Source organism: Salmo trutta, chromosome 5 (genome assembly GCF_901001165.1).
Source record: "Salmo trutta chromosome 5, fSalTru1.1, whole genome shotgun sequence".
In the NCBI taxonomy this organism is placed as follows: domain Eukaryota; kingdom Metazoa; phylum Chordata; class Actinopteri; order Salmoniformes; family Salmonidae; genus Salmo; species Salmo trutta.
In genome coordinates this window covers 49,383,656-49,399,040 of record NC_042961.1, presented here as the reverse complement: position 1 = coordinate 49,399,040, position 15,385 = coordinate 49,383,656, and the positions used below count along the sequence as shown (strand labels likewise).

The 15,385-nt window shown below is 43.8% G+C and overlaps 2 protein-coding genes across 4 annotated transcripts in view; one reads left to right on the top strand and one right to left on the bottom strand.

The window, feature by feature from the left end:
• Positions 1–13,161, bottom strand: part of LOC115194362 (GRB10-interacting GYF protein 1) — a 27,566-nt gene extending 14,405 nt beyond the window's left edge. The window contains exons 1-7 of one of the 2 annotated variants that reach the window (XM_029754009.1): positions 12,922–13,161; positions 8,602–9,155; positions 8,349–8,412; positions 7,622–7,751; positions 2,636–2,731; positions 2,371–2,488; positions 100–211 (exon numbers count right to left, since the gene is read on the bottom strand). In XM_029754009.1, coding sequence (XP_029609869.1) covers positions 100–211; positions 2,371–2,488; positions 2,636–2,731; positions 7,622–7,751; positions 8,349–8,383 — 491 coding nt within the window. In that variant the 5' untranslated portion in view covers positions 8,384–8,412; positions 8,602–9,155; positions 12,922–13,161. The remainder of the gene's footprint in view (positions 1–99; positions 212–2,370; positions 2,489–2,635; positions 2,732–7,621; positions 7,752–8,348; positions 8,413–8,601; positions 9,156–12,921) is intronic. The other variant, XM_029754008.1, reaches the window with a different exon arrangement.
• On the top strand, positions 12,178–15,385 carry LOC115194366 (ribonuclease P protein subunit p20-like). 2 transcript variants are annotated; one of them, XM_029754014.1, is made up of 2 exons: positions 12,178–12,732; positions 14,110–15,385. In XM_029754014.1, the coding sequence occupies exons 1-2, from the start codon at positions 12,730–12,732 to the stop codon at positions 14,659–14,661; spliced, it is 555 nt and encodes a 184-aa protein (XP_029609874.1). In that variant the 5' UTR covers positions 12,178–12,729; the 3' UTR covers positions 14,662–15,385. The 2 variants fall into 2 exon arrangements, with proteins under 2 accessions (XP_029609874.1, XP_029609875.1); XM_029754015.1 differs by lacking the exon at positions 12,178–12,732 and adding an exon at positions 13,631–13,709.

Here is a 15,385-nt window from a genome sequence, read left to right as displayed (position 1 = left end):
GGAAACCACTAGTCTACAGTGTTTAATTACAAATATCTTTCGTTCACATCCTCAAGCCTAACTAATTCAGACTTAAAAGCAATAATATGCGTTTTTTACCTGTCGTCCCAGCTCTGGCTGCGGTGGATCTCTCTGGCTCCACGGCCGAAGCCTGCCTCTCCCTCCTCAATACTTCTTTGGTAGAATCCTCCACTCTCGCCTCGACCTCGCCCTGGAAAAAGAACACACACAATGAAAATCACACAAACATTCCAAATGTAACTTCCTCCACTGCACCAGACCGGACACACAAGATTCATATGCAAACAATGCCGTGTAAGCACATAAGTACTGTGCATTTAACAAGGTAAAGTACATACAGTGCATTCAGAAAGTATTCAGACCCCTTGACTTTTTCAACATTTTGTTACATTACAGCTTTATTCTAAAACTGATTAAATTGGTTTTTTTGCTTCATCAATCTACACACAATACCCCATAATGACAAAGCAAAAACAGGCTTATAGAAATGTTTGCAAATGTATTTAAAATAAAAAAAACTTAAATATCACATTTGCGTAAGTATTCAGACCCTTTCCTCAGTACTTTGTTGAAGCACCTTTGGCAGCGATCAGAGCCTTGAGTCTTCTTGGGTATGACGCAACAAGCTTGGCACACCTGTATTTGGGGAGTTTCTTCCATTCTTCTCTGCAAATCCTCTCAAGCTCTGTCAGGTTGGATGGGTGCACAGCTATTTCCAGGTCTCTCCAGAAATGTTTGATCGGGTTAAAGACCAGGCTCTAGCTGGCCCACAAAAACATTCAGAGCTTTGTTCCAAAGCCACTCTGGCTTTGTCTGGGCTGTGTGCTTAGGTTCATTGTCCTGTTGGAAGGTGAACCTTCGCCCCAGTCTAAGGTCCTGAGCAGGTTTTCACCAAGGATCTCTGTACTATGCTCCATTCATCTTTCCCTCGATCCTGATTAGTCTCCCACTCCCTGTTGCTGAAAAATATCCCCACAGCATGCTGCCACCACCATGCTTCCCCATAGGGATGTTGCCAGGTTTCCTCCAGACATGACGCATGGCATTCAGGCCAAAGAGTTCAATCTTGGTTTTATCAGACCTGAGAATCTCGTTTCTCATGGCCAGAGTCCTTTAGGTGCCTTTTGGCAAACTCCGAGCGGGCTGTCATGTGCCTTTTACTGAGGCGTGGCTTCCGTCTTGCCACTCTACCATAAAGGCCTGATTTGTGGCGTGCTGCAGAGATGTTTGTCCTTCTGGAAGGTTCTCCCATCTCCACACGGGGACTCCAGAGCTCTGTCAGAGTGACCATCGGGTTCTTGGTCACCTCCCTGACCAAGGCCCTTTTCCCCAGATTGCTCAGGTTGGCCGGGCGGCCAGCTCTAGGAAGAGTCTTGGTGGTTCCAAACTTCTTCCATTTAAGAACGATGGAGGCCACTGTGTTCTTGGGGACCTTCAATTCTGCAGACATTTTTTGGTAACCTTCCCCAGATCTCTGCCGACACAATCCTGTCTTGGAGCTCTACGGACAATTACTTTGACGTCATGGCTTGGTTTTTGCTCTGACATGCACGATCAACTGTGGGACCTTATATAGACAGGTTTGTGCCTTTCCAAGTCATGTCCTATCAATTGAATTTACCACAGATGGACTCCAATCAAGTTGTAGAAACATCTCAAGGATGATCAATGGAAACGAGATCCACCTGTGTTAAAGGGATACTTAGGTAAATGTTGTTAATTTATAATACATTTTCCCAAAATTCTAAAAACCTATTTTCGCTTTGTCATTATGAGGTAGTGTGTGTAAATTGATGAGGATTTTTATTTTTATTTAATCCATTTTAGAATAAGGCTGCAATGTAACAAAACAAGGGAAAAGTCAAGGGCTCTACACTTTCCGAATGCACTGTAAGTACTGTGCGTTTTACAAGGTTACATAAGCAAGGCAGTCTAAGACAGTTGTGTCCTGACAAATTGACTATTTGGACAGGGCCAAGAGGAATCACAGATATCAGATGAGGTCACACAAGCAAAAGTCTGGCTTAAATAAGTCTGGCTTTTCCTTTCCCTAGACTGAAATTGTTATGGCTTGAGTTCATTGCTCCTGTGATCATGTGTTCTGGGTAAAAGTTGCCCAGAGGCACAGATCTAGGATCAGCTTACCCTCCTGTGCTTCTACATCTGCATTGCTTGCTGTTTGGGGTTTTAGGCTGGGTTTCTGTATAAGCACATTGTGACATCTGCTGATGTAAAAAGGGGTTTATAATTACATTTGATTGATAAATCCTAACCTTAATGATTAGTGGCAAAACGCAGAACTGATCTTCGATCAGTGTCTAGGGAGCAATTATTGATATTGTGTCTCACCTCGGCCTCCTCCTCGCGTGGTGCCTCTGCCTCGGGCCACGCCTGCTGGGGCAACTCCCCCTCCTTTACCCATGAGCCTCAGCACAGCCACACTGTTCACAGACATTGAGAAGTTCCTCTGGTAGGAGAGAATGAAAGAATGTCAGCAGAATGTCAGTTGGGTGTGATCAAGTATGTGTCTCTCAGACAGAGATAAAATAGATTTGAGTGTTTAGCAGCTTGTATGACCAGCAGTTTGAGACAGGTGTGTGTGTGTGTGTCCAACCTGCTCCTCCTCAGTGAGAGGCTCCAGTGCCAGCGGCTGCATGGGCTCATCTTGCAGAATAGAAGCAAACTCCTTATCCTGCATGTCCTCCGGGGCCTGGACACAACAAGAGAACACAACAGTAACACAATGTAAACAAACAACTTAATATGGGGATGTTTACAACACAAAACACTTTAGAATTGTAGCATAACCTCACATGAATCAGTCATACCACCATTACATGTCATATTTCACAATTACGGCAGGTTGCAGGGCTCAAGTTAAGCGTACTCCTGGACTTAAATGCATAAGTAACAGTAGTAGCAGCAGAAGTAGAAGTAGTAGCAGAAGTAGTAGCAGCAGTAGGAAAAAAATATACACCAGATAGGTGCAGAGAAATGTGTTGTTTTACAGGGCCAGCCATAGTAGTACAACGCCCTGGTGTTAATTTGGGTTAAGTGCCTTACTCATGGGCACATCGACAAAATGTTCACCTTGTTGGCTCAAGTATTCGAACCAGCTACCTTTTGGTTACTGACTCAATGCTCTAACTGCCAAGTTACCTGACACCCTAATAGCAGTAGTAGAAACAGCAGCAACAGCAGTAGTATCGGTAGTAGCAACAGCAGCAGCAGTAGTAGTAGTAGTAGCAGCTGCATTAGCAACAGCAGCAGTAGTAGCAATACCGCAACAGAAGCAGCAGTAGTAGCTGTAGAAACCGCAGCAGTAGAAGCAACATTCAAACCGGCTACCTTTCGGTTACTTGTCCAAAGCTCTAAGCGCTAAGCTAATAGTAGTAGTAGCAACAGCAGCAGCAGAAACAGCAGCAGCAGAAACAGCAGCAGCAGTAGTATTTTGGTATTTCATTAGCATTCCCATTAGCTGTTGCAAAAGCAGCAGCTACTCTTCCTGGGGTCCACACAAAACATGAAACATAATACAGAACATTAATAGACAAGAACAGCTCAAGGACAGAACTACATACATTTTTTTTAAAAGGCCACGTAGACTACATATCAATGCATACAGAAACTATCTAGGTCAAATAGGGGAGGAGGTGCTGTGTCGTGTAGTAGCAACAGTAGTAAAAAAGTAGTAGTAGCAATAGCAGTACTACTAGTAGTAGTAGCAGTAGTAGCAACAGTAGTTGTAGAAACAACATTCGAAACAGCTACCTTTTGGTTTCTGGTCCAATGCAATAACTGCTAAGCTAACTGACACCCTAATAATAGTAGTAGTAGTAGTAGTAGTAGTAGTAGTAGTAGTAGTAGTAGTAGCAGCAACAGTAATAAAAAAAGTAGCAGCAGCAACAACAGCAGCAGTAATAGTAGAAAAGTAGCTGCAGCAACAGTAGCAGTAGTAGAAATGTAGCTGCAGCAACAGTAGCAGCAGTAGAAAAGTAGCAGCAGCAACAGTAGTAGTAGTAGAAAAGTAGTAGCAGCAACAGCAGCAGCAGCAGTAATAGTAGAAAAGTAGCTGCAGCAACAGCAGTAGAAAAGTAGCTGCAGCAACAGCAGCAGTAGTAGAAAAGTAGCTGCAACAGCAGCAGCAGTAGAAAAGTAGCTGCAACAGCAGCAGCAGTAGAAAAGTAGCAGCAGCAACAGCAGCAGTAGAAAAGTAGCAGCAGCAACAGCAGCAGTAGTAGAAAAGTAGCAGCAGCAACAGCAGCAGCAGTAGAAAAGTAGCAGCAGCAACAGCAGCAGCAGTAGAAAAGTAGCAGCAGCAGCAACAGCAGCAGCAGTAGAAAAGTAGCAGCAGCAACAGCAGCAGTAGTAGAAAAGTAGCAGCAGCAACAGCAGCAGTAGTAGAAAAGTAGCAGCAGCAACAGCAGCAGTAGAAGAAAAGTAGCAGCAGCAACAGCAGCAGTAGTAGAAAAGTAGCTGCAACAGCAGCAGCAGTAGTAGAAAAATAGCTGCAACAGCAACAGCAGCAGTAGAAAAGTAGCTGCAACAGCAACAGCAGTAGAAAAGTAGCTGCAACAGCAACAGCAGCAGCAGTAGAAAAGTAGCAGCAGCAACAGCAGCAGTAGAAAAGTAGCAGCAGCAACAGCAGCAGCAGCAGTAATAGTAGAAAAGTAGCAGAAGCAAGAGTAGTAGAAAAGTAGCTGCAGCAACAGTAGCAGTAGTAGAAAAGTAGCTGCAGCAGCAGCAGCAGCAACAGTAACAGAAAAGTAGCTGCAGCAACAGTAGCAGTAGTAGAAAAGTAGCTGCAGCAGCAGCAGCAGCAACAGTAACAGAAAAGTAGCAGCAGCAACAGTAGCAGAAAAGTAGCAGCAGCAACAGTAGCAGAAAAGTAGCAGCAGCAACAGTGGCAGAAAAGTAGCTGCAGCAACAGTGGCAGTAGTAGAAAAGTAGCTGCAGCAACAGCGGCAGTAGTAGAAAAGTAGCTGCAGCAACAGCAGTAGAAAAGTAGCAGCAGCAACAGCAGCAGCAACAGTAGTCGTAGTAGCAGCAGCAAGAGTAGTAGTAGTAGCAACAGTAGTAGTCGTAGTAGCAGCAGCAAGAGTAGTAGTAGTAGTAGCAACAGTAGCAGTAGTAGTAGCAACAGTAGCAGTAGCAACAGTAGTAGTAGCAACAGTTGTAGTAGCAACAGTTGTAGTAGCAACAGTTGTAGTAGCAACAGTTGTAGTAGCAACAGTTGTAGTAGCAACAGTAGTAGTAGCAAAAGTAGTAGTAGCAGCAACAGTAGTAGCAGCAACAGTAGTAGCAGCAACAGTAGTAGCAGCAACAGTAGTAGCAGCAACAACAGTAGTAGCAGCAACAACAGTAGTAGCAGCAACAACAGTAGTAGCAGCAACAACAGTAGTAGCAGCAACAACAGTAGTAGCAGCAACAACAGTAGTAGCAGCAACAACAGTAGTAGCAGCAACAACAGTAGTAGCAGCAACAACAGTAGCAGCATAGCAGCAACAACAGTAGCAGCATAGCAGCAACAGTAGTAGCATAGCAGCAACAGTAGTAGCATAGCAGCAACAGTAGTAGCATAGCAGCAACAGTAGTAGCATAGCAGCAACAGTAGTAGCAGCAACAGTAGTAGCAGCAACAGTAGTAGCAGCAACAGTAGTAGCAGCAACAGTAGTAGCAGCAACAGTAGTAGCAGCAACAGTAGTAGCAGCAACAGTAGTAGCAGCAACAGTAGTAGCAGCAACAGTAGTAGCAGCAACAGTAGTAGCAGCAACAGTAGTAGCAGCAACAGTAGTAGCAGCACAGTAGTAGCAGCACAATAGTAGCAGCAGCAGCAAGAGTAGTAGTAGTAGCGACAGTAGTAGTAGCGACAGTAGTAGTAGCGACAGTAGCAACAGTAGTAGTAACAGTAGTAGTAGTAACAGTAGCAGCAAGAGTAGTAGCAACAGTTGTAGTAGCGACAGTAGCAGCAGTAGTAGTAGCAACAGTAGTAATAGTGACAGTAGCAACAGTAGTAGTAGTAGCAGCAGCAAGAGTAGTAGTAGTAGTAGTAGCAGCAACAGTAGTAGTAGTAGTAGCAGCAACAGTAGTAGTAGTAGTAGCAGCAACAGTAGTAGTAGCAACAGTAGTAAGTGACAGTAGCAACAGTAGTAGTAGTAGCAACAGTAGTAATAGTGACAGTAGCAACAGTAGTAGTAGTAGTAGCAGCAACAGTAGTAGTAGTAGTAGTAGCAGCAACAGTAGTAGTAGTAGTAGTAGTAGTAGCAGCAGCAACAGTAGTAGCAGCAGCAACAGTAGTAGCAGCAGCAACAGTAGTAGCAGCAGCAGTAGCAGCAGCAACAGTAGCAGCAGCAACAGTAGCAGCAGCAACAGTAGCAACAGTAGCAGCAGTAGTAGCAGCAACAGTAGTAGCAGCAACAGTAGTAGCAGCAACAGTAGTAGCAGCAACAGTAGTAGCAGCAACAGTAGCAGCAGTAGTAGCAACAGTAGTAGCAGCAACAGTAGTAGCAGCAACAGTAGTAGCAGCAACAGTAGTAGCAGCAACAGTAGCAGCAGTAGTAGCAGCAGTAGTAGCAGCAACAGTAGCAGCAACAGTAGTAGTAGCAGCAGTAGTAGTAGTAGCAGCAGTAGTAGTAGCAACAGTAGTAGTAGTAGCAACAGTAGTAGTAGTAGCAACAGTAGTAGTAGCAACAGTAGTAGTAGCAACAGTAGTAGTAGCAACAGTAGTAGTAGCAACAGTAGTAGTAGTAGTAGTAGTAGTAGTAGTAGTAGTAGGGATGAAATGGTTACCGGTTTCACAATAAACCACGGTAAAATTCCCAGCGATTGGTATTACCGTTTCAAATTGTAATTATCATTAAAACCGTGTTTGATTACCACGGTTTAAAAAACTAACAGTGTAAACGGTCCAGCATCAACCAAAGTTAGCAACAGTCTGACGCAGGCGCAGCATGCAAAGTGTTTTTTGTTTTGTGTGAAAACATGGTGGAAGGCAGTGACAGCGCTCTGGAGATTTTTCAGCCTTCTAAGAGGACCAAATCTAAAGTGCGGTCGTATTCTGGGTTTTAAATGAGTGCTGAGGGAAACTTAAATCAAAGATGGTCACCCTGTCTGTCGAACATGCATACTTATTGAACATTTCCAGCACATTTTAACAATACCGCGATAATACTGATAACCGTGATAATTTTGGTCACTATAATCGTGATATGAAATTTTCAGACCATTTCATCTCCAAGTAGCCACGGCAGCAGCCGCGGTAGCCACGGCAGCAGCCGCGGAAGCCACGGCAGCAGCCGCGGAAGCCACGGCAGCAGCCGCGGAAGCCACGGCAGCAGCCGCGGAAGCCCCGGCAGCAGCCGCGGAAGCCCCGGCAGCAGCCGCGGTAGCCCCGGCAGCAGCCGCGGTAGCCCCGGCAGCAGCCGCGGTAGCCCCGGCAGCAGCCGCGGTAGCCCCGGCAGCAGCCGCTGTAGCCCCGGCAGCAGCCGCGGTAGCCCCGGCAGCAGCCGCAGCAGCAGCAACAGCAGCCACAGACTTCATCTTGACCTTTGTAACCACCCATTTCATAAGACTGAGCACCGTGTGGCTTCCTCCAGCTCACCTTGTTCTCTTTGATATAAAGTGCTAACATCTCCTCTCGGCCGTAGCGATACTCGGCCAGCTTGTACTTTGGCATGGCGGGGGAAGGAGGGGGGGACGTCACACTCCCCCCACTGGATAGTGCACGGAGCCTGGGGAGGGGGGGGACAGTCAACACACATTTACACTCAGATTACGTCACAACTCACTTCTTGGCAAACACCACAAACGTATAATAGTAACCTCATTTACAACCTGAGCATTTAATTGAAAAATGTCTTAAAAAGGCTAGATTCTAAGACCTGCTGTCACAAACAATAGCTCTATTTTACAAACTTTCTGCATACAAAGCCACCACCCCATATCCAGCCAGTACTTTTGAAGAAAAGGGAAGGAAAGTGGAAAAAGGCATTGAATGTGTGTGTGCACTGCTGCATGCAAACGTTACGTTGGTGGGTGGAGTGATCTGGTGGTTGGCGGAGCACCAAGATGCACATGGCACAGCAGCCAGCAGTCCATTAGAGGTGACCAGCCACTGGCCGCCTACCAATCCAAGGCCTACGCCTCCCTCCCGCCTCACATTAATCTCTACACAAACATTTACTGAGGGCTCAGCACCCAGGAGAGGAAATGGACAGAATAGAAGTAGAAGAAGAGGACGAGGAGGGTAAGGGAAGGAGTCCGGATCAACAGTGGTAAGGATGGAGTAGCAAGAGCGGTGAGAGAGGAAGAGAAGTAGAATGAGTTACCATTCGGGGCCGAAGTTAAGTGTCTCAGCAGTCATATTCCTTACGTCTTTACAGAGCTGAGTATCTAGAGAAAAGTGCAAGAAAAGGATGCATCTGTCAGTGACATACCAACTAACACACAGCATGCATGCTTGGTCACACCGACAAACACGTGTGCACACGCATACAGGCAGTATAACCACACCAACTAGGCGTAGCATTTTCCAGACAAGAACACCCCCCACCCCCCCACCCACACGCACTTTGCTCTTACCCTGTCCAGAAGATCGGACCAGGCTGGATCAGGCTAGGACTGGCTTAGTTAGGCTTAGGTGAGAAGGCTGAGTGGTGCTTATTTAGCTGTGATCACAGAGCTCCCCAAAACACACAGAGATAGAGAATAGCTGCCTGTTTCAAGTGTGTATAGGGGATAGAGTGCTGGTTCGGGTAAGAGAACAGTTTGGAAGAAGCCTCTGCTCACAGCCGAAAAAAAGTAGTACAAATAAAAAACAAGAAATTGGAATAAACTGTCAAGTCAATAACAATGAAACAAACAAAATAAAACACTGTCGATAGTAACAATAATGATTGGACGACAACAGCAGTAATATCACACTTAAAAAAATAAAGATCCTTCTCGATTTAAATCTAAACGCAGGGAAGAAAACAGGCTGCTGGAACAGCTGCCAGGAACAGACGCGACTCTTTCCCTCCTCCTCTCCCTCTCTTCCCTCTCCTTCTGTCGTTCTCTCTCCAACTGAAACGTGGCTTGACCGAGACTCTCCAGGTGAGGACACCTTTGATTCCTGACCACCTCCCTTCAAACTGCTGCAAAACAAGAAAAATAAGTGAATAATAGCAAGTGCTGCTACTCTCTTATTATCTATTCATAGTCACTTTAATAACTCTACCTACATGTCCATATTACCTCAATTACCTCGACACCGATGCCCCTGCACATTGACTCTGTACCGGTACCCCGTTTATAGCCCCGCTATTGTTATTTACTGATGCTCTTTAATCATTTGTTATCCTTATCTCTTACATTTTGGGGGGTATTTTCTTGAAACTGCATTGTTGGTTAAGCGCTTGTAAGTAAGCATTTCACTGTAAGGTGAAACCTGTTGTATTTGTCGCATGCGCCGAATACAATTTGATTTGAAAATAAATTAGCCCACACAAATAGACACAGGGACAGAAGAGTAAGAAACACACACCCAGTCACTGTTTGGCAGACAGCCTTCTAATTGGATTCTTGTTTTGCATTAAAACTAGTGATGCACCAATATGACATTTTTGTCCGATATCCGATATTTTCCTTGCCAAAAAACCTGATAGCGATAACCGATATTTAAAGTTTTTGCGGCCTTTTAAGCATTCTAGTAAAGTTAAATAGTTAACACACACACGGACGCAGCGGTCTAAGGCACTGTATCTCAGTGCAAGAGGCGTCACTACAGTCCCTGGTTCGAATCCAGGCTGTATCACATCCGGCCATGATTGGGAGTCCCATAGTGAGGCACACAATTGGCCCAGCGTCGCCCAGGTTTGTCCGCCATTGTAAATAAGAATTTGTTCTTAAATGACTTGCCTAGTTAAATAAAGGTTACACACACTGACCAAAAAGTTATTTTGTCAGCATTTACGTATGTCCCCATTACCAGTAAAACATAATCAAAACCTATTTCTTTCACTTACTTGCTGTGCTGTTTAGTTGTTCATTTGTTCAGTCGTTTCATTCTCAACCAGGATTTCTATGGAACGCCGTTTGGTTCTTTGCATGTCAAAAAAAAACAATTTAACACCATTTGATGTGTCAAATAAGCTTGCTGACCAATCAGGACCTGAATGACTGCAAGTCACAATAATTTAAACATGTTCATACATTTTTTACCTAGTTATTACACATTGATTATACCATCACTCGTATTTCATTTGTCAAAACGATTCATCGATACGTATGCTATGATGCTGGTAAAGTTGTCTACAGTGCTGGTCATAAAAAAAAAGCTAGCTAGCTCATGGATGCAAACAATGTTCTTCCCCAAAAACATAGCTAAACGAAAATCTGATTCAGTAGCTATAGTTAGCTATATAGCTAGGTGTCATCATCATGTTTGAATAATGGTGGTCGGACCCATCTATGTGAAGCTGGCCACAATAGTGGACTTTGCGGTTAGCCTGCAAAATAAAAGTATTCCATAATTATACAATTTGTATTCATTCGCATCACTGTCAATGACATACTTTTATTTTGAAAGCAAACTGCAAATTCCACTATTGTGCCTAATCCTTAATGTGGCAAGCTTCACAACACATAACCCGGTCCGGTCGAGCCTCACTAGCCAGATGAAGCTAGCTGGCTGCTTATAACATTAGCTTTTGTCAACAGGGTTAAGTAGCTGGCTAGCTATTTATTTTCATGAACTGATGTTCAATTTCAATAGGCGAACAAGTGGCAACCTAGCTAATACTTACTCACAAGGATTCCTAAATCACTGCAAAGAATAATGAAAATGACTGCAGTTTTTACTGGTCATTGTTTTCAGGCTGGTTGTATTGGTGCTAGCTAGGTACCAAGCTAAAGCTAGCTACCCCAGAAGTTGCGGTCAAACAAATTATGCTTTATTACCAACGCGGTATTGTAAACACATAGTTCGTGGCTGGTGTTTGCTTGTTTGCTGACTTTTCTGTAGAGCTTTGACAATGCTACTGTATCTTTTTTGACACGCAAAGACCCAAACAGCGTTCAATAGTACGTATGTCGTGAAGCTAATAGCAGTGACGCTATTAATGTGTAACTCCGGTAGGACAACATCGGAACAATTCCGATATGTTCACCGATATATCGTGCATCCCTACCTAAAACATTTTTTAAAGCAGATTGGAATGCTTTGTGAGTGTTGATTGGTAAACTTCTTAAAGCATTTGACATTTTCAGGATTTATTTTTCTGTATAATATGACAGCTACTGTACTCTAGCTGAAGAACATACGCACATCTAGGTACTTTCCGCAGGTGCGGGAGTTGTAGGCAAACTCATGGAAAACGATGCACAGCTACTGTACTCTAGCCTTCCACCCTGAGCATGCATCTGTGTTCCTATGTGTATTTTTTCCTCACACAAATTAAAAGTCAACAGTGCAAGACCTTTGCCGTCAATAATAATTAACTTAAGTTTCAATTTTCACAGAAATTGAGCCCCAGAGACTAATACAATTATGATGTCACACACTTACAAAAAAACTGCACCAGTTGGAGACAGAACCTGAAAACACAATGGCAACAACAATATCCAAGGAACAGAATGCCAACCCCAGGCTTTGCGGTAAAAACAGACAACCAACAGTCAGACACCTAGGCTATGGGCCTGTAGTGCTGTCCCCATAGAATTAGAATTCATAGAATGCCATAGTCTGAGGGGCTTAGCACAATCTGATCAGGTGATTCTAATTCTATGCTTCTCCTCTTCCTAGAGATGCCCAGTTATCCATAGGTGGACTTTTGCACATAAACACAGAATCATATTATTTATTATACGCGCGTAATTACGTCAGTTTCTTTTTGAGCAGATTTCGCCATGGGCTTTGATACGGGCACCTGGCTCACGCCCAGGAGGCAGCCCGCTTCCAAATCGAATTTAATCAGCCGATTCAAAACCTGCCTACGCGGCCACCCCGGCGAGATTAATCGAACCCCCTCACTGTTTGAGTTAAGAGGGCGCTCCTCCCACACCGCGTTTGCCCGTTCAAGTCACGGACCATATACTAGTGCCCGGCGGCTCAGAATAATCGAATATGTCCAATATTAGCCTACAGTAAACAACATGGCCAACCGGTGTCCGATTGGTCGGTTCTGTAACGACAATTACCTAGCACGATTCCGGTGTTATTTTAAGAAAAATAAAGTGATAATATCAGCTTGTTACTGCCTTTAATGTCAGATAATTTATAAATAGTTTCCTTAAAGTTTCACCATTATGGAAATTACTTAATTGAGTTACTACAGTATCCCGCTTGTTTGGAATTCGAGTAGCAACTAGTTAGCTAACATTACCGGCGTTGTTGGGCCATGTAGGAACGCTAACAAGGCTCGAGTCAAAAACGCCATTTGAAAAGGAACTGGACAATCGCTTTTCGCTAAAATGTTAACTACCTGGGTAACTTATCATTGAACACTGATTTCTCCAGCTAATCATATTTAGATTACATAACACTTACACTGTATCTTTAGCCGTGTAAGGCCTTGGGTTTTACGTCCAAGGTTCAAATGACACGAGATATGGCGAAGAGGGGCGGAGTGCCCGCCGTGTGTCAATCCGCCGCCCAAGCTACAACTAACGTTACCTCGCTGCTTACTTTGGCCTTCCACAACCTGAGCAAAACAAACCAATAAAACAGCAATGGTAATCGATAAAAACACTGTACAACGGCTCGCTCACAGCCCTATCTTCTTAAACAAGAGAATTTAGCTAGGCATTCGACTCGTGTTTGCGTGTGCCCTCTCATATTTAAGTGATTTGCCAGCTAAATCAAGCGGCTAGCAAACTAACTAGCTACTATAGCTATATGTGACACTAACAACCATAGCTTACCTTACTGAAGCAATGTTGTTTATTTTTCAAATACGTTATTTTTGTGTACAATCTTCATTCATTCAATATTTTGTGAATGATTAAAAATATTGTATTTATTATTTCCCCCCTCTCCTACGGTCACTGCGTGTTGATGTCTTGTCGGCTCGCTACTCTTGTTGTTTGTGTTTTCAGAGAAAGATGGCCGTTCTACTCGCACCACGTGACTTTACATTGACTTGCGTTACTAGTGGTTGTTGGCCAGTGTTTAGGTATATCGGTATACTATTTTAAGATGAATCACCCCGTTTGCACAGCATGTATAACTTAGCATACACAACATGTATAATTCTTAGCAATTTGGTTGAAGCTAATAATTCATTTTTTGAGTGGTTGTAGTGGGTCTGTAATCGATCCACATACGAAAGACCGCACTGTGCATAGCCTAGGCAGCCGAAAGTGAGCGTTATATCTGCTGCACTATCCGCTGCCTAGGCTATACTGCACGCGTGTTGTTTACATGGGGGGCTGCGCCTGCAAGTTTGTAACAGATAACTATCGCGGCGATTCAATCGAACCATTTGATTTGAAAAGTCACTCTGGTCAGACTGCAACGTTGTTTTAATTTCTCGAGCAGTCAGAGGGTGGCGCAATATTACTTTTAATAATTCCCTATTGGAGGAGAACGTTGTCATTATGAAATGATTACTTCCGGGGCACCTCTGTGTTTCCGGACGTTCATAGTCAGGTTGAAGGTCTCCAGCACGATAGACGAAAAATAAGAATAATTTGGTTGCAAACAGTAGTTGGTACAGTCTGATTGCTTTCACTTTCTAATATTGTCAGAATGTTAACTAAATTGGGTTGGAGTGACACATTTTTGCAAAGAGAGTGTGGCGGCTAAATTCCATTAAATTCGAATCTAGCTAGCTACCTAACTTTAAATCCATATAGACCTCCCCCGGTAGTGGTATTTCATGACGTCAGTGGCATAGCTGTGTGTTAATTGTTTTTTTTATTTTATTTGAACCTTCAGTCGTGTGGCTAAGCAGTATATGTGCTGTATGAAAGATGATTGTGTAGGCCGTCATTGTAAATAAGAATTTGTTCTTAACTGACTTGCCTAGTTAAATAAAGGATAACAATTTGTGTTGGTTGTCCATTCTTGTCATTGACATTTCCTTTCCTGTTGTTTTTGCTTTACTGCAGTGCTCCATTCCACCCTTCCCTGTCTCTGACTCACTTGTAATGGCAGAACCGCGCAGCCTTATCTCCGCCTCCATCCCCCAGACACCCCCTGGCATCATCATGCCCCCAGCCGACGGCAGCGGCACGGCGGTGATGATGGACCCCATAGAGTACACCCTACGCAAGCGTCTCCCCAGGAAGCTGCCCAAGTGCCGCAACGACGTGTACGTCAACATGAAGACAGACTTCCGGGCCCAGCTGGCCCGCTGCCAAAAGCTGCTGGAAGGAGGAGGCCACGGAGAGATCTGTGTCCACGGTCTGGGCCTGGCCATCAACAGGGCCATCAACATTGCCCTGCAGCTCCAGGCCAGCAGCCAGGGGGCGCTACAGCTGGCAGCTAACACGTCTACAGTGGAGCTGGTGGACGATATGGAGCCTGAGGACCCTGACGAGGTGGGGGAACCCATGGCACGCTCCCGGAATAACTCTGCTATTCATATCAAAGTGTTCTACCCAGTGACCCAAAACACAACTATCGTCCCTAGCTTGGATATGGCTAACTACCTCCATTGATGTGTCTAATATCGTACTGATGGAGTCTAGTCATATCAGGGGTACACTTATTCCATCCACCTGCAGTGGTTAAAACTGACAGTGTTGTTTAGATGCAGGGAGAATTATCTATGAACTATTGGAATCTCTTTCTCAGTTTTGTTACATATTTTGTCATGCATGATGTCAGTCAGAGTAGTGTATTTGTCAGTATCAAGAGTGTGTTGTTTCATTGCATCGTCATTTCCAGACAATCCCTTACTGCCTGAAACAAACTCCCATAGGAAATGGGACAGACCACACACCAACTCATGCAAGCTACAATACACCTGTTCCACATGTGGGAATATGTTTAATCTCTGAAAAGGATGTGGATTTGAATCTTTCATATAATGTATTTGTTACACGTTTTTTGTTTCTTGTGGTAACTGAATATTATTTGACCATGGGAAATAAGTAATATTTCAGTCATTTCTGGTCAAATTTAAGTTTACAAACTAAGTCTGGGCATGAGACATGCCAATCATGTGTTTTACATATCGATTCCATACATTCAAATCTAGCTCTGTCAAAGAGTCAATAAATGTTAATTTTTTATTTGACTTTTGGCCACATTTTGTTTTTTAGCTTCAGTATTTGAACATATATATACAGTATTTATTGTATATTTTCAATCTTATTTTTTTATGTGCCATAAAATAAAATGAGAAAAGTACTGGAGTTAATAAAACATTAAAGTGCAAAA